Raw genomic sequence first — 23,459 nt, 5'->3', positions numbered from 1 at the left:
CTTCTCCCTTACTTTGTCATACCTAGCGTCAACAGCTTTATCATATTGCGTCACAAATACACTCATTGGCGTACTAGAGTTAAGAAAATCTTTAAAGTATTTATTCATACTTTCACTTCTTTGAGTTGTTGACATTCCAGCACAAAAAGTAGTTCGCACATATGCTGGAATCCATTTCTCGCGAATGGTGTATATCTTACGCAACCAAATATGCTCTTCTAAATTGTACATTTTCATTATATCGATCTAAGCAATTTCAAATTCCTCAGGAGTTGTTGTACAATGTAAACACTTACTAAACTTATTTTTAAAATCATCAAATGCATGAAAAACATGACTTAGATATTCAGGAATCTTCTTCTCAATGTGCCACATACAAAAATGGTGTGCACTATTCGGGAACACCTTTGCAACTGCATTTGTTATTGCAGCATCTTGATCTGTGATTATTGTACGAGGGGAAATACCAAACATTGCCTCTTGCCAAGTATGAAGTAACCACTGAAAAGTTTCTTCCGTTTCATCCCAAAGAAGAGAACATCCAAATAAAATGGATTGGTGATGGTTATTAACTCCGGTAAATGGAACAAAAGACATCTTATATTTATTTGTCAAGTATGTAGGATCAAATAGGAAAACATCTCCAAAATTCTTGTAAGCTATCCTAGACCTAGCATCTACCCAAAAACAATTAGCTAAATGACCCTCCACATCCATTTGTATTGCATAAAAGAATCCCGGGCTACCAGATTGTCGCTTTTGAAAGTATTTCAACATCAATTGTGCATCTCCTTTCTCAAGACAATTTTGCCTTTTAGTGCTCAAATAATTCTGAATATCTCGTCCAGTTATATTGAGATTCTCTATGCCTCCCGCCTGAGTAGTTAACACTGATGCGATTTTACTTGGACGAATACCAGAATTATTTAAGAGATCAATAAGATTTTTTTGAGCCTCTGATTTTTTTCTTTTTGATCGCAAGAATTTCTGACTATTAGGAGAAGCAAGTTCATGATTATGATTCAAGACAAGCCTAGCTATAACCCACTTTTCTTCTTCTTTCTTTGACATATATATCATCACTTTGCACCCCTCTCTAGTCTCATCTCGTTGCTTATTACTCTCAAGACATTTTTTTGAACGAAATCCTTCTTTTGAACAAAAAAACTCTTGACCAATAATGGATTTATCTTTTCTTGATCTACTAATTCGATTTTTGCGCACACTAAAACCATTACGATGAGCATAATCAAGATAAAATTTAAATCCAGTATCAAGTGATTGAAATTCCATACCGATGTAAGGCTCTCTTAATTCTTGCTCACCTAGTTGAGGAACAAAAGATACAACTGCATTCATGTTGCTTTCTATATCCTCCAAGGAATCTTCAATTCCTTCTGCATTTTGCTCTTCTAAATTAGAGATTTCAAAAGTTTCCTGCAATACACAATTATTAGATATTAGACTGATAGGGTAAGTTAGCTTTAAAATTTTAAATATTTTTCATGGCTAATGTATTGAACTTCTTCAATTTGCTAAAAAGTTCTTAAACGTATTCTTTAAATATCTTCATCACTACAAAACATAAATTTCTTCATACATTAAAACAAGAATATTTCTTTGAAACGTTTATTCATGTTGCGAAAAAGACTTAATAAGTTATGTAAAAAAAGATATACGAGGAAAACGCTACCATGATAATTGTTTCAAATTGCTTCAATGGTGGATAGTTGGTTGCTTCAATGGTTTATGTAGAAAAAGAAGAACGTTTATACAACTAAGAAAACACAAGAAATTATGTATTTTTTATTTTTGGTAAGACAAATAAGAATCCTAATTAAATTTGTACAATTAATTTATAATTCAAGTTACCATATAACACTATGTTATTATTTTTATTTTAATATTAATAATATTAAAATATATTAATTAAAAAAATTAAATATTTCCAAAAATAGAATGTCCGTGTAATTTTTTTGTCCACCGTCGGTGGATAGCAGTTAAACTCTTTAACTTTTATAATAATTATTCGAATTTCCGCTCAATATTTTTTAAAAAAGTAACAAATGGACAGATAAATCCAAAAAGCCTAAATAGATAATAATTCATACCTTAAATATAGGAACATATCTTAGTAAAAAGTTTAAAACAGGTTAAATTTGGAGAATGAATTGGCTCAATTGAAGATTCTCTTATAATTGTTTAGGCTTAAATGGGTTGAGATTGAATCCAATTCAAGTTATTTTGAGACTAACTCTTAAAATTCTGGACGGGTTACCTATGTTTGGCTTCATTCTTTTGCACCTTTACTTCAAACTTTTCCATTTTTTATATTGTAGTTACCACCACAATCTTTCATTCTCACTAGTATCATCACTTTCCTAAATAACTAAATATTATCATTCAATTTTTTCATGTTTCTATTTTCACAATTTTTAATTGTATTTTTTTTTAGCAATGCTTACATTCCTGCTTAAACTACCATCGATATATTTTATCCATTAATGCTAACAAATCGCTAATTAAAATACCTCAATATATCTAATATTTGTACATGATAATGCTCAGTTTACTCCTATAACAATTCAATGAGTAGGTGATTGTTAGCTATATAATATTTGTTTAACGTTTTAGGTCAGGGTTGAATCTCATAGGAAGTGCTATATGTTAGCATTCAATAAAGAATATAAAGTGTGATCCACTATATCGTAGCAAATAATAACAAGGGTGGATAATTCCAAATATTAATTAGAGTGATTTACAAACCAATGATATTAGACGGGATTAATCTCAAACACACGTATAATAATAGTCTAAAAGTGTGCCGAAATGAGATTAGATTTCAATTTGAGGATCTATATGGTTGCCCATTAACGTTGATGCTCATAGATAGACAAGATTAATCTCAAACACACGTATAATATTTCAATTGCAACATGCTCATCATAGGAGCTTCTTTCGAAGCCTTCCATGTAAAAACAACTTAACAATCATGACCTTAACTTGGGTTTTCTCTTTCAAGCAAACTCAACACTTAGAAGTTAAACCCTTATACAGTTCCTTTTTCAAGCAAACAAGAATTTCAAACTCAATATGTAATCATTGAACTAATCATTCACCGCATATCATCATTTTCAAGCAAAATATGAAGATCTAAAATAGAACTAAGTTTACAACACCAGTTTATAAATTAAGACACAACAATTAGTTCAAACCAATAAAAAAACACCAAGAGGGCAACATGAACTTTTCCACCAAATTAATCCATACCAACTTCCATTTACACGCCCCTTGAATTGAAATTTTAGTCAATTATCATAAAAGTAAATGAAAGTATATCGAAAACAATATCGGTCATCTTGGTTTGTAGATTACAACTTCAATTTCAAATACATAGCTAAAATACTCCAAAATTACTTCACAAAATTATTCAAAATTCAAAAACTAAGAATAGTTTCTATCTTGAAAAATATCCAAATGCAGAAGACGAACTTTCTCTCTCTTTCTAACTATTATACTTACCCCAAAACTTGGCAAAAATCTCAGCACGTGGTTAGATTGGCGAGATTAGTTAGACTTGCATACTCGATCAGTGGGTCACCGACATGGTCTTTTCGTCGCTCTTTACTTCATCATTTTTTCTCAAGTGCTTTGTCTACTTTGGCAAGCTTGCTGAACTCATCGTTTACATTTGGAAAGTCGTCTTTGTGTTCATCTTCAGGCATTGTTGATGAAAACGACGAAGCTCTCTTTTCCCATTTGGTCAATCGCCGATCATCACTTTAGCACACCTTTTTGCCCTTTAACTTATTCTGAATGTAACGTGAAGCTAAAATACATATTTTTAATCATTATTTGCCTCATATTTAGTGTTTTTGTTTGTCCTTTTTAAACAAAGATTTTATGGATTGTGATAAATAGTATATTTTATTTGTAGAAGTAAATTGGTGTAAAGATGAAGAAATTTGGAGCCAAAACGAATTAAATATGAATAAATTTTGACCTAAAACAAACTAAAGATGAAAGATTATAAAAGACAATTAAGTAAGTGTCTTAATTAATTAAATTGAATATAATAATATTAAGTATGTTTATCGTCAAAGTGCAAATTCAAGAAGTTGAAATGGAACGAGAATTTTACAAGCTGCCACGTGGCAGCATATGAAAGACCCAATTCTATGAGGCGTTTGGACAATGCAGAGCGTGTATAATTTAATTCTATTAGGTTTTGAGTTACTAATTTGTTCTGGACTCAAATATTTCATTTAGGAGTTTCTATATCTATAAATAATCCATAAGAATATTTTTTAGGGGAGGAGGACACAATGTAGAAAAAAACTTTTTGTCTAGGGTTTCATTTTTTCTTCTTTTTTCTTTTAGCTATTTTACATCTTTTGTTTGAATGATTCCCTTGTATTTTGTCTTAATCTATGTACACTTAAACTTCTTGTTCTAGTATAATGTTAGTTTATAAAATGATTGTTTAGTGATTTTTTATTTAGCACAAGTGTTTATCATATTAGTTATTCTGATATTCTTGTGATTACTATTTTGACGTTTGACCACTATTAGAATAAATGTAGTGTCTTTTTCTAAACTTGGGAGAGGAATAGAGGGATAGAATATGGAATTAAAGGAATATGATCTTTTCTTGCATATCTATTGAATTGATTTATGTCTAGGATAGGGATTTATGAGTCCAAGATTTGAATTCATTTGGGGGTTTGTTTATATTGATTTAGTATCCTCAAGTGCTTAATTTGTGCCATTAACTAATGTTTTTAAGACTGTTTTAAGGTAAAAAAAATAATGTATATAATTCATTTATGATGTTTTAGAGTCAAACGTCAAGGAACGTCCGTGACGTTTGGAGACTAGTGTGAAAAGTGCTAGTGTGCCTTAGCCTATGTCACGGGGTTTTTAGGAGTCAAAAATTGATCAAATTTGGTTAACAGGTGTCTAACACATATTAGAGTAGGTTTAGGGTCAAAACTTCCGGGTAAAACTCCCCAAGGACCACCCTAGGGGTCCTTGAAGAGGACCCAACGATTTTGGCCAAGAAACTGTCACAAGACAGTGTGCACCAACGGTTGCAGGTGACAGAGCGTGGGCTAATCTACAAGGCGTCAATGCCTCTTTCAACCAACATTTAGACACTTTCCCAAAAGTTTCCAAATGACAACTCTCTAAACTTATCGACTGACATGCATGACGGTTGGGGGAAGGGGACATAGGTAGACCTACGACCCGTTGGTCGGGGTCTTGTAGATTAGGCTTGTGACTTTACTGTAAAAATTTAGTTGGGTCATTTAGTTGAGTTAATTGGTTAGGGGTTTAATGATTTATTAGCGGGTGGTTAATTAGGTTAGATAATTAACTATATAACTTACAAACACAACTTAACACCCCCAAATTCCCAAACCCAAATTACTCCTCCTTCTCCCTACTTTCTCTCTCCCAAAGAAATTCCATAGAAGACCAAATTCTAAGGGTTCTAAGGCAACAAGAAGCGTCATTTTTATCATCAATATTCAAATATTAACAAGGTTTGAAAACTCTTCACCTTTGGGATTCTTTTCTCCATAGGGTTCTTCCAAAATTGGTTTTCAAAAAGATGATTTCATATGGGTTTCTTCCTAATACGAATTTAATCTTCTAAAGTGTATTGTCTATGGTTTATTTTGCTTATTATGATTATATTATGATGCATTATTGTATAATTATGCTAGTTCTTGATGGTTTAACCTAGTATTGTGGTAGAGGTGATGAATCAACCCCAATTCCCTAACCCTTGGTTATGAATTAGTATATAATTGAATTGTATTGATGTAGTTGACCTAGCTATTGTGTTAATTACTATTGACTGATGTTATTATACCTATTATGGTAAGACCATGATGATGGCTTTTGAAGGAGATTGGGTAAGTCTTGATATCCTAAACCTTTACTTCAATTATGATGTCTTGTACTTGGTGATGAAGTTCAATTGAAGTATGTCTTGTAATTGGATTAATTAGGTGTGGTATGATGATGCAATTGAAATTTCATGATTATTTTTTTGAGATTATGCTTAAGATGTAATGATATAAGGTTGGTTATGAAGTACCTATTTGCCTTACTATGATATAATGGTGTTAATGTGCTAATCTCATATATGAGGGTCGTAATGAAAGGTGTTCTCATGCAATTTCTATTGAACTAATGACTATGACTATACAAGGATTTATTGTCCTATGACCTAAACTAAGTTATGATTGTTAAAGAAAGACATTTCAAAAGGGACTCTAGCTTAGCACCGAGTGAACTAGTAGTAAGGAGTGTCCCTTCCCAAGTAGGAAAGGTAGGTTCACTATTGTACTCATGAGATTGGAGTCTATAATTCCAAAGGCATAAAGAGGGTCCCAAGAACATCTCCTAGTTCTTGAACTATGTTTATCCCATAGGAATACTAGCTAGTGGATCCACCTAGATGTTATGTTCATGCTTTGGTACTACCTTTGCAACTAGTCCACCTTCTTTCGTTGTAGGTTTTCACCGGATCATTAGATCATGTGGCCTATGTTGTTTAAGAAAAGTGTTCTCGAAAGTACAATGAAGTAATAAAGTGAACTCTAACTAGGATGACTTAAGGGGTTTGACTTAGTCTAGGTAGGGGTATGAGACTGTACCTATACATTGCTCTAGTTAGCATTGAGGGAAGTATTAGAAGGATGCTCTTATGTTCTTATGCTCTTATAGAGTGAATAATATGCATATGTTGAATTTACATGTTGATAATACTATAAGATGTTGGTTTCATGTATGAACATGCTATTGGTCTATATTGGTAACTAAGATGATGACTACTCTTGATGCTATGTTATATGATGTTAGGCATTGCTTATGATCCTTTGTTTTGTTTGCTTGATTGAGTAATGGGGATTTACTTGGCCCTTGCACTTGTAGACTTGATGGTGATTTATAAGTAAGGGTCTTGTATATGTTGTTATGTTATGAAATCTTATATATGCTTTGTTGTTGTAACATGATGTTGGAGTTGCTTTGTCTAACTAATATGTTATTGAACATGTTGACTTGGTTATACTTGATGATGTTGATCTTGTGTTGAATATGCTATTGTCTTAAATAATATATTCTTATTGTTTATATGTGTTATTCATTGTGCATAAGGCTTTTCAAAGTAAGTTGGCATGGTTTGAACAAATATCCCTTTTTGCATGACTTCTGTATTGCATGTGCATATGTTTCTATACTTAGTACGAGTGATGTACTAACCCCTATTTCTCCTTTTTCCCAAACATTTTAGGTTCTGGTCGTTGAAGGGTTCGTGACCAATTTTCAAGGAAGGCCTGGATCATTTCTCCAAGTGTGGGTATGTCCTCAAGATTCGAGGATGATGCCTTTTCTCATTCTACCTATGTGACTTGTTATAGTCTTATGACATTCATTTCACTCTTATTATTCAAGACATTGTTGTACGCCCTAAGTGACATTTATACATTTATGTAAGGTCTATGCCCTAATTTTTCTATTCCGACTTAGATTGTTTTATATGAGACATCTATATTAGACTCTATATTGTGTATATTGTATATGTGTAATAAAAGTAGAAGCCTATGTAGTTTCTTATGCGAGGAGTCTATATAAATTCCCTATGTATATACTATGTGTAAGCGAGAGTTGTAAGTAAACCTCATAATTTATATGTAGATGAAAATTTTAATTTTCCCCACTTTTTAACCTATGAAATGTAATGATAAATGTTAAGAGCATAGTCTTAGTCCTTTCTGAGGACGACGACACAGTTACGTCGAGGGGGTGCTTCCCGGATGTGACACGTACTAAATCCCTATGGGATTTGATCCCAACTCATTTAGTTGGATTTATACTGATTTACGATCTTTGACACCTAGAATTGGATGAGGTCTACTTGAAACTTAAATCAAAATGACACCGCTGCAGGGAGTGGTGTTGTTTGAAATTCTTTTGGTGAAGTTGAATTGTGTTCTTTTTAGTTATAGTTGAATTTACTTACTTTTATTTTTGGTTTTGTGTTGCTTGTGTTAAAACAGAAGAAGTGATAAGTTCTAATGGAAGTAATGGTATCCAAGTGGTCCACCAAGAAGGTGTCGAAAACCTTAATGATATCAATGAACCAACCCAAATAGGTGGTGTTGGGGTCATTCATTTACCTCCAGCTGAAGGAAACATTATTTTCACATCAAAAGAGCCATGATTTAGCTCCTATGATTTAATGGTTTATTTTGGGGCTAGGTCATGTGATCCTCATCAGCATAGGAAAAATTTTGTTCATGTCTATGGATCGTTCTCATTTAAGAACATATCGCAAAAATTGGTCTGTATAAGGTTGTTCCCATTTTTTTTATGGACGAGGCAAGCAAGTGGTTGGCTGAGTTGCCAAGAGATTCTATCACTTCTTGGAAGGAGCTGATCACATTGTTCCAAGTGATATTTTTCCCTTTATCTAAAATGTTGACACTTAGGGATAGTATCCAAAGCTTCACGCGACATGGATGAGTTTTAAGAATTTTGTGTTAGAATGCCCAACTCATGGACTGCCCAACAACCTGTTGCTCATGTACTTCTGTAGGTGTCTCAACTCGGTGAACAAAAGAGGTATTGATTAACTTGTTCCTGGTGGTATAATGCAACAACCATATGAAGTAGCTTCCCAGCCCTTTGATTGCATGACCAAGATGAACAGGGAATGGTACACTCATGAGGACCAAGTATCTCCTCTCAACTTTAGAATGACAAAAGAGCTGATCAAGAAGGATCAAGAGAGACCAAAAAATGGAAAAGATGATGACCCAATTGGATATCTTGGCTAAAAATGTCATGGGTATTGGTACGAAAAGTGTTAATGTTGTGGGTGTTGGTGGAGTGAACCCTGATGGAGACTAACTTGAAGCGATGTACAATGAGGAAGTGAAATTCCTAGCCTACTAAGGAAGAGGTTATTGTGCTAACTACCCACGACTGTGTGGAAATCAAGGTTGGAATAGAGATGCGGGTTGGAGAGACCGTGATATAGACTAGCGTGATCGTAATGCTACTTGGAAGGAAAGAGATAGGGAGAACAATAGGTATATTCCTTCCAGTGAGCGTAAAAAGCCCAAATATACTGAGCGTGGCCGTACGGTAGATATGCTCGCACACATTCTCAATAAGGTTGAAGGGTCCGATAAACTTTTGAAGGAAATGAAAGAGGATGTTTTGACTCTTAACCAAATGGTGACATCTCACTCATTCTTAATTAAGTAGTCTGAGACCCAAATGGGTTAGATTTATTCACATTTGATCCCAAGGTAACAAGGGGGGTTGCCCAGTAATACTACAACAAACCCCAAAAATAAAGCTTGAATGGGTACTGTGTTGTGCCACAACATTAATTAAGGTGCTTCTTAGGAGGCAACACAAGTTTTTAATGGTTTAAGTTTGATTTTTGAATAATGAGTATTGATTGGGCAGGTTGAAAAATGGAGTGTGTTTGAGAATGTGCATTTTGGTGAGCCAAGAGTCTAGTTGGCGACTCACTGAAGAGGTCGGCGAGCTCGACTCAGACCGTCGTTGGATTCACAAAAACATGAAGTGGAAGTTTGTAAAACTCGGTAGGCCTAATGGCTTAATCAACGACTCATTGAAAAGGTCGACGAGCTTGATTTTGTCCAGGGTTTAGACCCCTAAATTGACTGGAGGTCTTGTAAACTCGGCAAGGTAAGTCACTACTCGATGCATAATTTAATGTTTCAAGAACACATCTTCCAATTCTAAGTATCAACAATCGCTAGTCAGTATAATAACCCAACTAAATGAGTTGGAGTCATTCCTACATTGAGTGATATGTGTTTAAGATAGAAAAGTATGAATATGCTCAAATCAATCGTAGGAATAGATATTTACGAATAAAAACATAATTCAAGTTAAATGTTGACACAAATTTCAAATATGGGGTTTTTGATTGTAATTATTAAATACATCAACATCAAATAATAGAAATAAACAAGAAATGAGACAGGTTATTGGGATATGATTGGATTATAAGATAATATTAACAAATGAGTAATCACAACTGATACTAAATAACTGTAAATTAGTAACTAAGCTAGACATTATTGGGGATAAACTCTCTGTTGAACAATTTACCCCAAATCAAGTTGGTTTCTCTCGAACACCAACAAGTTACAATTGAGAACAACCTACACTTTATTCCATTCACTCTCTCGAATTGATCCCAATACCCATAGACCATGAATTAATAATCTTAATTTTAAAACTTCTATCTCGAGCAAGCTAAAAACATGAAGGTAGAATCGAATTTGCAACTAAAACCTTTTAGATCAAACCATAATTACTGAATGAAATCACTTTTAAACAACATTTACACTATCAATTAGCAATACTCATAAGCTAAATCAAACCATAATCACACCCCAAGAATTGGTGTTTTAGCTAGACATTATAAAAAGATAGAAATTATTGCCCAATTGATGGACCAAATTGTGTTTCCATCAATTGGGTAAGGTTAGTTTCATCTTTACAAAGGTCCAAACTGAAGAATCTTCAATACCCACTTTCAATTTCTCAAAAATAGAAAGTTTCCAATCTTCAAAGTTAAGGAAAAATTAGTCTCAATATTCAGAGTTCTCCTTTCAAAATTGATAATTCTAATTCTATAGTGATAACTTGATACTAAACTAAGAATTTAAAAATGTATTTATGTTGCAAAAAATGTGATGCGAAGTACCATTCGATGCAATCAGTCGTGATCGTCAATCTACTCAGCGATTCACCCATTTGGTCAATTTCATTGCCTTTTTCCTTTGGCCTTCAACATCTTCAAGTTTTGTAACTTTGGGCGATCTAGTACTGCATGGTGGAACCGTACGGTGACATCCAACCAATTGAGTCTAAGTATTTGAAGGATGAGGCTAAGAAAAAGAGGGAAGCCCAGTGGAGACATCCTCAACTATTGATATTCAAACACTACTTGTAGAGGAAGTATTGCCTACTCCAACCACCAGGTTTTTAGGTATCTCTAGCTCTATTTTTATATGAATCTGAGTTCTCCTACAATCCTAGGTCTACTTCTAGTACTGCATTCCGACCTCCACTCACCCAAGCCATGTTATTACGGATAGGGAACCTAGCCCATGTGTTGATGTGCGTGCCTCCAGAGTAGAGACTCCAGTTCCTGGTATTATTGAGGGAGATCTCAGCGATGCTTTTACACCTCTTAGATATGTTATTAATTCCCTTACGACAAGGATAGAGGTGTGTGAAAGAGGTCAGGGAGTCGTTCATGAGGTGATGACCTTAAAGACCAGAATGGTAATGTTGAGAAAAGATGTGGACAAACTGAAGTCCACTGATATGTTAATGATTTTAAGGACCGTGGATATTCAGATGATCTGGATATCCACTCACGATTTTTATTTATTTCTGTTGTTTTAGTTGCAATTGAGGACAACTAATTTTCTTTTGTGGGTGGGGTGAGGTATTTCTGTATCTACCTCTTCTAATTACATTTTTTTGTATTATTGGGTTTTGTGATCTATTTTTGTGTTTTGATCTTCTCTTGTGGATGTTTTAGCTTGTGGCTTCTTATTTTGAATGGAAATGGTTTTTGACCTATTTTGAAAATTTGTGCCACCTTTATTATATGATTATGGTTTTTCTTATGCAATTTGATTATCATTTATGATCAATACCGATGACTTGAATAGGTCTCTTAATTGAAAGAAATGAATATGAGGATAAGATGAGGGCAAATTAAGTTGCATAGACAATGCATGGACTTTTTGCATCTCGTTGTGTCTAGTCGGTTATCGAAAGAGTCACTTGTGATTAACATTGCACACAAGCTAGAAAGTGTGGAGTCTCGTTTGATATATGTGTTAATGTCTTGTGTGATAATCTTACCTTGAATGTTGTGTGTGATGAAACCTAGAATTTGCCCCGTTGGTCCCGTTGACTAAGTGAATGTAAGGTCTTGAAATGATCTTAGGCAATAATTTTGATGAGTGAAATAAATTAACATTATACCTCTTTTGTTGCCTACCTTGTGAGATGTGTGAAACTTACTTGAACCCCCTTGAGCCTTATCATTTTGTTGGAATTAACTTGAACAATTGTGATCCCTCTTTATCCATTCACCCATAACTTTCATGAAGTATGTTGTGTTTGAATAGCCAACTTAGGCCAAAAGCCTAAGTTAGGGGTGTGATGAAAAGATAAGGTGAATCAAGAAGTATGAAAGATTCTGCATAGAGAAATGATTTTGAAAAAGAAGGAAGCCCTCCATGTAAAAAAAAGATAATAAAAAGAAAAAGAATGAAAAAAATTGTGAAATAAAGTAGTTGAAGTTGCAAAAGAAATGGGGATTCGGTAGTCCATTTGAAAGTGAATAACGGGGTGAATTATGAGCATGATCAAAATGATGAAGAAAAGGAAGAAAGTGATGTTCGTACCACGTTTCGTGAGAGTAGCAACCACTGAGCCTAAATAATGTTGTCCATGAAGCTTTCAAAGCAGTCCAATCCACGACCCCAAACGACGCCCAATAAACTAATTGACGCCCCGTCAAATGGGGGCGTGGATTCACAGTTAGATGTGGGATATTATCCCTCAAATGAGGATCCTCTTTCACAAATCATGACATGCAGGACGACCCCGTCAACCCATTCACAATCCGTGGATGGGGTCGTCGTTTGCCACCTGCAAATTCTGCAGAGTTACAGCCAACTTAGGGGTGAATGGAAAAATTCACTCCGCATCATAATTAACTAGTAGACGGTTATTTTAGGTGTTCTTAAGTATTTTAATTTAGTTTATACACCTAAAACCTAAATTATACTTCACTTTTCAAAATCAAGAACTCCTCTCCTAAACAAAACTCTCTCAAGACTCCATTGGAGCTTGAACTCATAGTAAAGCTAGGATTGGAGATTTTCAGTGGTTTTTTCATCAAATTTCGTGGGTTTTCTTCTATTAAGGTATGGTAATTTATCCTTGATTCTTCTGTCGTTCAAGGATCCAATCCAGAGGCTTTTCAAAAGGTTTCAAAATTTTAAATTCATCTATTTCGAATTCTAAGCATGAGTTCTTGCATGAAAAGGTTTCAATGGATGAATTATGATGTTTTCAAAGTTAATTGATGAATTTATGATCAAAAACTCCATAAAACCATGATCATCCTAATTCTCTAGTTTTGACTTATGAAGTAGGTATGATGAATGTGATTGGATAATGTTAGAACTATGTTTATATTATGTTTTATCGTGATTATCTACTGCCAATTATGCCTAATTATGATGAATTGTTGGAAACTAAGTAAAGGTGATCAAGGCTTGGATGAAGGGTAAGTTGACCTCAATTGTTCTAGTCTTATTGAATTGATCTTGTGTGATATGGTCCACTTATGGTGGTGGTGTTTACCTGATGTATGTGGAAGTATATGTGCATTGTGATTTATAGCCTTGAAGGCATTGAATGTGAAGTAAAGTGATGTTATGATATATATGTATAGAGATATTTTATAAAGTAATGAATGTGTACCTTGAAGCTACTATGGCTAATTGAAGCATGATGTGAATGTGAAGTATGGTTGTGTGTGAATTATGATGAAAGTAGTGTGATCATGATTAGGAAAAAATGTTAGGAGTGATGTTGATTAAGTGAAAGGCTTTGTCACATGTACACACACAATGAAGTTAATGAAAATGTAATGAATGAGAGTCTACTGAAAGAGGTTTCTCAATAGGATTCTAATGAATGAAAAAAGGGGATTTTCGAGTGGACACTCTTCGTGAGTTGATATGTAGTGTGTAGTAGCAACCTCATTATTCTCAAGATCTTTCCAATGAATGAATGATAGGTTGATATTAGTACTCTTGGTTAGTTGAGATGTAGTACTTGGTAGAAATATCTTAACCTGTAGCTAATGAATGTCCAAAACTTTGTGGGAACTTAATCCTAGCACCAAGAGGATTGAAGAATAGAGATGTTGTATCCAAGGTACTTCATGAGATGAGTACTCTTAGTGAGTTGAGATGTAGTACTTAGAAGAAATTTCCTTATCCATTTAACTATGCCCTTGAATAGGTCTTGCTATTGGTGATCCATTTAAAGGCTAAAAAAATGACTCTACCTTAGGCAAGTGGGAATCCCTCATTCTGTAGGGGTTAATACCGGGATTCCATGCCAATCTCTCATGGTCTATGTCAGTTAAAGCTAGCCCTAACTAATGAATGTAATGAACTAGGTCTTCTTAAGGGTGTACTATCCAAACAAAGTCGTTTCAAGGAAAATCTTTCCAATGTCATGGATGTTCTTGGACATTTGACCTATAAAACTTCGCGAAACTTGAAACACTGCATATAAACACCATAATAACTCATTTAAGGACCTTATAATCTCATAAATCACACATAAACACATAAAATACATATGAGGCACATAGATGACTTAGTCATCGAACGTCACGGTCATCCCTTCACGTTTGACTTCCAATGCACCTAAAACTCTAGACACTGCTTCAATACCACATTATAGACCATTTCAAGAACTTAGACCATTATTACATGGGTTACTTGATGAATGTGGCTATATGTTTAAAGTTATGAGAGTATTACCTTTTATGCTAAATAATGATTTATATCATATCTTACACTTGATTTGTGAGGTTTTTACTAAAATAGCATGAAAATCATATTTCAACTAAAATATCATTTTTGAAGCATGTTTTTGCATATTTCCATACTTAGTACATTGTTTGCACTAACTCCATATTCTTCTGTATTTCTAAAAGTATAGGTGGAAGGAAGTGAATCTTACTCAGGGGTGAAGCTTGAGAAGTAGATTGTTCTCTCAAGTCTCTTGGTACGTCCTCATATGTTCGAGGACAAGGATGTTATGTTTAGTTTTATTTCTATAAAATAATTGTATTACACTTTGGGTTTCTTTTCTATGTAAAGGTCGTGACACTGTGATATTAAGACGTGTCTAAGATGGCTTGTGGTGATGAGACTTCATTTCTTACTTTGATGAAAAAGTTTCTTATTGACTATATTGTGAAAAGTTTTAATTCCGCACTACTTTTCATACTTATGTGATGAATGAAAGATAAGAGACTTGTACAAGACCTCCGAGAGGTCAAGTACGCCTCGTCACAAATTAGGGGTGCTCACGGGTCGTGACACAAAATAAGGCTAAAAACACACAAAAAAGAGTGAATATGTGAAGTTGATGCTCTCAAAGAGGCATTCAACGAATCTCCAAGTTTTCCTTTTCCATCCTAAATTGACATGGGTCTTAGATAAGACTGGTCAACGGAACGGGACGTACCGGTACCGTTCCGGTACCATTCCGGTTCGTTCCGGTTCGTCCCGTTTCGGTTGCCTACGGGATGAGACGGGATAGTCTGAACCGGTACACGGAACGGGACGGAACCGTGATTTCGTACCGGTGTACCGGTACCGGTTCATCCCGGTTCATTCCGGTTCCGTTCCGGTCCGGTCCGGTTCCGGTCCAATTTATTTAATATATATTAATTTTTTTATATTTTATATAATTTATATTTAATTTAATTTTTTTAAAATTACAAATTTTATTTATTTAATATTTACAAGATACAAGTTATAAATATAACTTATAAAATAAATATTAATGAATATAAGTAATAACTTATAAAGTATAAACTTCAAAAGATTTAAATTTTGAAAACTTTATTAGACTTTACTTGCAAACTTAACAACAACAAAAAAATTAATAAAATATCTTTAAAATAAACTTAAGTAAAAATTATAGTAAAAATTTAAAAACTATTAATTTATACTTAAAAAATAATAAAAGTAATTATATTTTCGTAATTCCAAAAAATATCGTCCCGTTAATTCCGTCCCGTTCCATCCTGGTCCGTTCCAGTTCATTCCGGTTCCATCCCGGTATATAGTGGAACGGGACGGAACCGATGAATCATCCCAGTAATTCCGGTCCGGTTCATCCCGGTACCGGTCAACTGGTTCCGGTCCGGTCCGGTACCGGTTCATTCCGGTCCGGTGAACCGGTTCCGGTCCGGTGACCAGTCTTTGTCTTAGAGGATGATCTTTATGTGAAGTTCTTAAATGCATGAATGTTTCCTATTGTAATGAATGTTGACTTGTTGAGTTGTGATGAAAATGGAAATATCCTTGTCTTTGGTAGTCTTAAGGATCATTTAAGTGTGTATTGAAGAGGTTGTATGGGCGGTCTCTTCGTGTCTTACCTAGGTGAGTCTTAGGAAAACTTTGAATGAATGTTCTAAGTGATTAATGGGTTTTCACATCCCGAGACCACACTAGAAGATATGGCACTCTCGGAGTGCAACCAGTGTACTTGACCTCTTGGAGGTCTTGTACAAACCCTTTCGTATCGTTCATCGCTTATAAACATATGAAAAGTAGTGCGGAATTAAAACTTTTCATAAACATTCTATAAGTCTTAATAAAACTCTTTCATATAAAACTCATAGGAAATACTAAGTCTCATTTCATCAAAACTTACGCACGAGAATACTTTGGGACACGACCCATACGATAGGAATACAAAAATACTTAATCTATTACAATACTTCAAAAGAAATAAAAGACATCTATGCCCTCGAGTAAAATGAGGACATACTTCCCTTCACTTGAACGATGTTACGATCCAAGTCTTGCCTCCCAAATGCTCCTCACCTACCAATAAAAGCGTGGAATTAGTACAACCACATGTACTAAATATGACATAATCCATAAAAATAATGAAATTGTAAATATGCATATTTTTTATTTAAATATTATATCATAATCATAAGAATAACATTTAACACCTTAGAAACATATAAGCTAACCTTTAAGCAACTTAGTACATTTTAAAGGTCACTTTACAGTGAACCAATTCACTGTTAAGATTACAGTGAATTTCTCAACTTCTCCTTAGACACCTTCTAGCATGCAATCCTATCACTAAAAGTTATCCTAAGACTCACTTAAGTAATACGAAGAGATACCACCCATACACTCTCTCTAGGCACACCTAAATGATCCTTAAGACCACTTATAATGAGATACACACCAAGAACATAAACATGAGATCCTCCTACCAAAGGTGAATCTAAGTCTCACTTGAGTGAGTTGTAAAGCGACCGCCTATACACTCCCTTACACACACGCTAAAGAGATCATATAGGTTACCTAAGATAGAATCATCCTTTATTAATACAAAAATCTAAAGATGATATGATATTCTCCTTCCAAAGGATATCAAAAGACTTAATTAAGTAAATAAAGAAGATAACGTCCATGATTGACCTCTTCAAGATTACCTAAATAATCCTTAAGACTACCTAAGACTTAGATCATGTCTACATAATCAACCAACTTCCCTAACTAGAGTCATTCTTAAGAATTATCTAGGTACGATACGAACTGACTATTCCCATACCCCTTCACAACTTAACTAGACAACCGTTAATTACTCTAGATAAGTACTTATTCATTTAACATGATTTCTTAACTTAAGTCATTACATTTCTTAGTTCATTTAGGAGACATTCATCACATAAGGACATTTAAAGTAATGGTCTTGGAAAAGACCTGGGGACTCTAACATCTTCAAAGCCTATTGTGCAATGTCTAGATAGAGTCCCATACCACCACCTAACTTCATAGAACTTCTCTAATGCTAGTAGGTATCCCACATGATGAGAATAGACAATAACCGACATAGACCATGATAGCTAGACATGGAATTTGGAGTTCTAACCTACTCCGATGAGGGTGTTCTACTTTCCAAGGGTAGAACTAGGACACATACCATGTAGGAACATGGTTAAGGAATATCAAGGGATTTTATGTACTCTAGTCTCAATATCAAGTAGAGCTACATTGTACTCTAGTCTCTGTCTCAAGTCGAGCTACTTCCCATAGCATAATCACTCGGTGCTAGCCTTTGTTCTCATAGAGTAATTGACATTAAAGGTCCATACAAATGGGCTACATATCTAGTTTATAACCCAATCACATTCACCCTACCAAAGAGATCCACTAGGGCTACCTTACAATGGTAACATACATAGCTCATCATGAACTTCCTAAGTATAATATGATGTTGTTCCGGCTAATCAACCCTAAGTCCATCATCCTTTACATGAAGGATACCATTACGACTCTCGATTTCAAAGTTTAAACTTACCACTATGTTTAAGGTTCCATGTACATGACCTTCTTAACATCATTTAAGGTCTCACATATCATTCATTTCAATATGAAAGGGTGCATTAAGTCTACCAAAACAAGACACTACATTATTTACTTTATCACATATATCATATCCTTCTTTGAAGCACTTAGGAATGACCCTTATCATCTTTATATCATCCTATACATTAATATAACATCACTAATATAACCATTATAGACTCATATAGTCAATTAGTAACAATCATGAATTAACTCTAAGACCACACACATGAACATAGTCATAGTCTAACATGATCTCCTCATATGCATTAGAAGGAACACATACTTTCACATTACTTCACATGTAGATATATATGTTCATACTTCACATAAATAAACTACAGTAACCATCATAATAATTCAAGTAGTTCCGACAAGGCCATGATCATCATAGTACATAAAGTAATGCCGACAAGGCCACATCATTTGCAAGTAAAGAACATAGCACCACCACCATAAGTGGACCATACCAATAACAACATAAATTAAATATAATTAACATAAAATAAATAGAATTAGGGCAGCGTACCACCAATCCATTCTCTCCACTTCAATTCAATGCTAAATCATCCAATTCAATACCATAAGGCCCTTACCCATAGCCATGAACATCAATCAATACATAAACTATAATACTCAATTAATCTAGGTCACTTCAATATATATTCTTCAATATTAGACAAACTAGATATCAATTCAATACAATTACTACATCAATCAATAGCCCATACAAAACTACACTAGAATTCATAAGCGTTAAGTCCAAATCACTTAACCCATAAAGTAGTCAAAAACTAGGGTTCATCAATTACGTGGTTTCATATGTTAATTGAGTTAAAATCATCTAATTAACAACAATTAAATCAATATACAATGCTTTAAAACCTATAATGCAATAACCCATGGATAGATCATAAAATTAAACAATTCATCTTTGAAAACTTTAGAAAATTCTTTGGAAGTTGGGCTCCTTGATAAATAGAGTTTCAAGGATAAAAAACCATACCTAGATAAATCTAATCCTCCAATTTTATGAAAAATCAGCACTCAAACCTCCAATCCAAGCCCTTCTTTGAGTTTTGGCTCCAATGGAGTTCTAGAGAATTTCTAAGGGAATTTGGATTTTGATTTTGATGAATGAATTCTTCTAAGTGTTAAAGGCTTATAAACATCTATAAATACCCTTAAATATCCTCCCTTTATATTATTTTTACGTGAGGTGAATTTACAACTTCACACATTTTGTTGCTCCCAACTGCAAACAAGTGTATGCAGTCGCGCAATTAATATAGTGACCCGAAAATAGTCAAATTTCTAACCCAAAGGACTTGTCAGTCAATTATTTACTAAGTTATACTCATTTTGATTATTTATTCAATGGAGGATGTCAAAGATGAATATACATTAACTAAACTAAAAATAACGATAATTTTTTTTTTAAAAAAACAAAGAACTAAGAAATGATAGATTTTTCACACAATTAATGAATGAATAGATATAGGATTAAAAATTAATTAACAATCATGTTTAGCATCAACATCATCAACTTATTTGAATATCTAGTTGTTGCTTCATGCGGTAGATGATATAGTCATGATCTCCCGACCACTTGCCGTCTACAACAATTGAAAATGTAACTACATCCCTGAGTGGGGATAAATTGAACTAACAATGGAGAATTACGTTGTCTTCCTGTATTTGAACCAAGCAAGGAACCTAGGTCTATCCCAAATTTAATTTTTCAAGCACACCTCATCAAGTTCTAGGTGTCGACGATTGCAAATAAGTATAAAACCCAACTAAATGTGTTGGGGTTGAATCCACGGGGAGAGGTATGTGTCTTAAATTCAATTAGGAACTGCAAAGTGGTCTAAATTAACCATAAGAATAGATAATTTAAAAAAAGACATTAATCAAATAAAAGGGGTAGCACAAATGTAAGATGGGGGTTTTGGTTTGTAATAATTAAATACAAGCAATCCCAAAAAAAAATCGAAATAACAATAGCGAGAAGGATTATCTAGATGCGACCGATTATAGTAAAATATAGATATATTGATAATTCAAACTACTAGAAAATAGCTAAATATCAATGAGTAGGCTAGACTATAAGGGAGATAACTTTCTCTTGAATGACTACCCCGAATCAGGTGATTTCTTTTAAACATCAACAAGCATGTCATTGAAGAGCAGCCTATACCTTAATTCATCCACTCTTTCGAGATAGATCGGTAGGATTGAATTTAGGATTCACCCTCTAAATCTAAATCCAGATCAACCAAATACCCACAAATCATTAATCAATAATCTTAGTTCTAAAACCTCTCTCTCGAGCAAGCCAAGAACACAAAGATAGAACTGCGTTCCAACTACAATTCATAAATTAAACCACAATCAATAATTAAACTTCCTTTGACATAGTATTTAAACTAGTAATTAACCATATCCATACACTAATTAAATCTAGAATCAGATTATCACATACCAAGAATTTGGATTTTAGTCAAACATCACAAAAAGGTAAAAACAATTACCGAATCGATTATCCATCAACAGGATAAGAGTGATTTAGTCTTTACAATGTTTCAATTTGTAGAATATTAGAAACCCACTTCAAAAATCTCCAAATTGAATTTCTGAAAATCTTCAAAACTATGAAAAACTACATAGTAAAGTGTTCTGAACTAATTCAGTCTAAGTAAGGCTTTTCTCTAATGCTCAACTCTATAAAATAAATGTTCAAAATCTAATTTGTAGTCTCAAAACATAAGCCACAAAAGTCTGTTTGTCAAAGTAACTCGGGCTCGCTGAACCACTCGGCGAGCCGCCAATCGATCTCTTCCATCACATTTTTTCCTTGGCATTAAGCATCATCAAGGTATGTAACTTTTGGCGATCCCTTTTTGCTTGACAAAACTACTCACAATTTACCGACTGCTCCATTTTGTCTACTACTTGATTTATCCCTTTGGGGATGGCACACTAGAACTTTAGGTGGTCAAGCTATTCACTCGGTGATCCACCAAGTTCTCTTGACGATCACCAGGCTAGCCTTTCTTCAATTCTTCAGTTTGTTTTGTTCCTTTTTGTCTTATAGTGTCCTTTCTTTGTTCCTCAATCTATATACTTGAAATTCAAGGATTTAGCATCAGTTTTTGGCACAAATTAAGCATTTGAGGAAACTCAATCTATATAAACAAAGCCCCAAATGAGTCCAAATCTTAGACTCATCAACATCCCCAACTTACATTTTCTTGTCTCCAAGTAAAACTTAAGATTAGAAGTTCAAAAAGGATGTCTCAAATGATGCTACATAAGACTCAACATGAATGCACCCAACAAGACTCAACTTACTTCTGCAAAGAACAATTGTACACTCAAAGGTTCAAATTGTGACTCACAATTATAAAAGATGCTCAAGTTCACAATACTTCCTTCAAATGCAAGTTCAAGCTCAACAAAGGTACTCAGATGCACTCACAACAAATATGATTCCCTATTCACACCAATATCTTCAACAATTTATAGTTCTGGAATCACATACGACTCGTACACTCACAAAGATGAACACACACATGACTTCACTAATAGGTTTGCCCTTATTTTTCAATCAACATTCGCTTCAACTCACTCAATATCACAAAGGTATTTTCAAGGATTGTAACGAGGATGAGCATAAAAGTATGGTTCTTTGACGTTCGACTTCTTAACTCTTTAAGACTGACCCCCTAAGATATTCTTCATTATTTTAACACATTTATTAACTCATTAAACACATGAGAATCTCTTGATTGTCCTATTTCATTTTGAAGGTTGTAACATTTTGTGTAATTTCATCCTTGCTTGTCCTTAAGCATTCATAGATACAGAACAATTATAAAATGTCACATATGGACATAAAAGACATTGAGGAAATTAATTTTTTAAAAATAAAAATGACTCAAATGAGTCAATCTTTAAATCGTCAACACCTCCAACTTAAATTTTTTCTTGTCCTCAAGTAAATCAAGAATTCAATTAGTTCAACATCGTTTCCCCCAAATAGTGCTTATTGTGAGTCATATTCAAGATTCGTCACAAGTCTAACTTTAAGTCTAAGCAAGCTTCAATTATGTACAAATATCCTCATACCATGATGATGTGAGATAAAAAATACATATTTTCACACGTTGACTAGTCAGTATCAATCTAATCTCAAGTTCACATATGTTCACTCATGATGCAAGGCTATGCTTCAATAAAAGTATTCAAGTTCCCTCACAACAAAGGACAATTTCATTCTCTCACAACGCACATCAATCAAGAATGTAGGAATAAATACAACTCTCACACCCACAAAGAGAAATGCATATATGTTTCAACTCATAGGTTTTCCCATATATTCCAATCAATACATAACCCAGCTTTAGTAAGATCTCAGAGGTCTTTTTAAAGCCTGTAGCGGGGTTGAGGATAAATGTATGGTAAATTTGAGTCATTGACTTCCAATTTTCAAAACATTGTTGTTTTCAAATTGACGTCTTCTTATTTCATTTTCTTATCTTCTTTCTCTTTTTTCATATATGGAGGGGTTCCATCTTTTTGTCATAGAACCAAGGGTGGATCTCACACTTATTTTTCTCTTGGATTCTTTCTTTCTTCTTTACCACACCCACAACTTAGGTTTTTGGCATGAATTTACTATTCAACAAATCAATGTTTCAAAAAAGATTTACGAGTAATGACATATTAAGATCAGGAGAATAAAAAATGTTGTCAACAAAAGGATTAGGCTCAATTGGTGTCAAAATGATTGCACACCTTCATATAGGTAGTCACAATGTAGGTATAAAGTTGGGTTCACTCTTAAAACTTGTCTAAGATTATTTCTTGCTTTTGCCATGATTAAATGGTTAGACCAACAATGCATATTCTAGGATTCCACACACATGTTTTTGAAGTAATCCCCACCACACATGACACTCCAAACATAATTGATGGACATAACTTTGCAATATAAAGTTTTCTTGCATGCAATGGTCACTAAAAGTCTCACAATTAGTCACCATAGATATTAGACGGTCATGAAAGAATTCATGCGATTTGAATTTCCTACACAGATCAACACAAACACACTCTAAGCGAAAACACTATTCAAGACATTGATATTGATCACTATAGATTATCAAATACTCAAAA

At 34.0% G+C, this 23,459-nt stretch overlaps 1 protein-coding gene across 1 annotated transcript; it reads right to left on the bottom strand.

Moving 5' to 3' along the window:
* Window positions 1-246: 246 nt before the first annotated feature.
* On the bottom strand, window positions 247-3,725 carry LOC112940857 (protein FAR1-RELATED SEQUENCE 5-like). The gene is made up of 2 exons (XM_026029065.2): window positions 3,660-3,725; window positions 247-1,437 (listed from the first exon to the last, which is right to left on the bottom strand). The coding sequence occupies exons 1-2, from the start codon at window positions 3,723-3,725 to the stop codon at window positions 247-249; spliced, it is 1,257 nt and encodes a 418-aa protein (XP_025884850.2).
* Between the last annotated feature and the right edge of the window lie 19,734 nt (window positions 3,726-23,459).

The sequence above is a fragment of the Solanum lycopersicum genome, chromosome 2 (assembly GCF_036512215.1).
Source record: "Solanum lycopersicum chromosome 2, SLM_r2.1".
NCBI classification, from domain to species: Eukaryota; Viridiplantae; Streptophyta; class Magnoliopsida; order Solanales; family Solanaceae; genus Solanum; species Solanum lycopersicum.
The sequence above is the reverse complement of the archived record's forward strand: the minus strand, read 5'-3'. Positions and strand labels throughout refer to the sequence as shown.

Excerpts from the sequence above, each read along its gene's own strand:
- LOC112940857 (XM_026029065.2), bottom strand. The coding sequence starts at position 3,725 with ATGCCTGAAGATGAACACAAAGACGACTTTCCAAATGTAAACGATGAG. Across the intron at positions 1,438-3,659 it reads AGTTCAGCAAGCTTGCCAAA|GAAACTTTTGAAATCTCTAA; the intron begins GTAGACAAAGCA and ends TGTGTATTGCAG.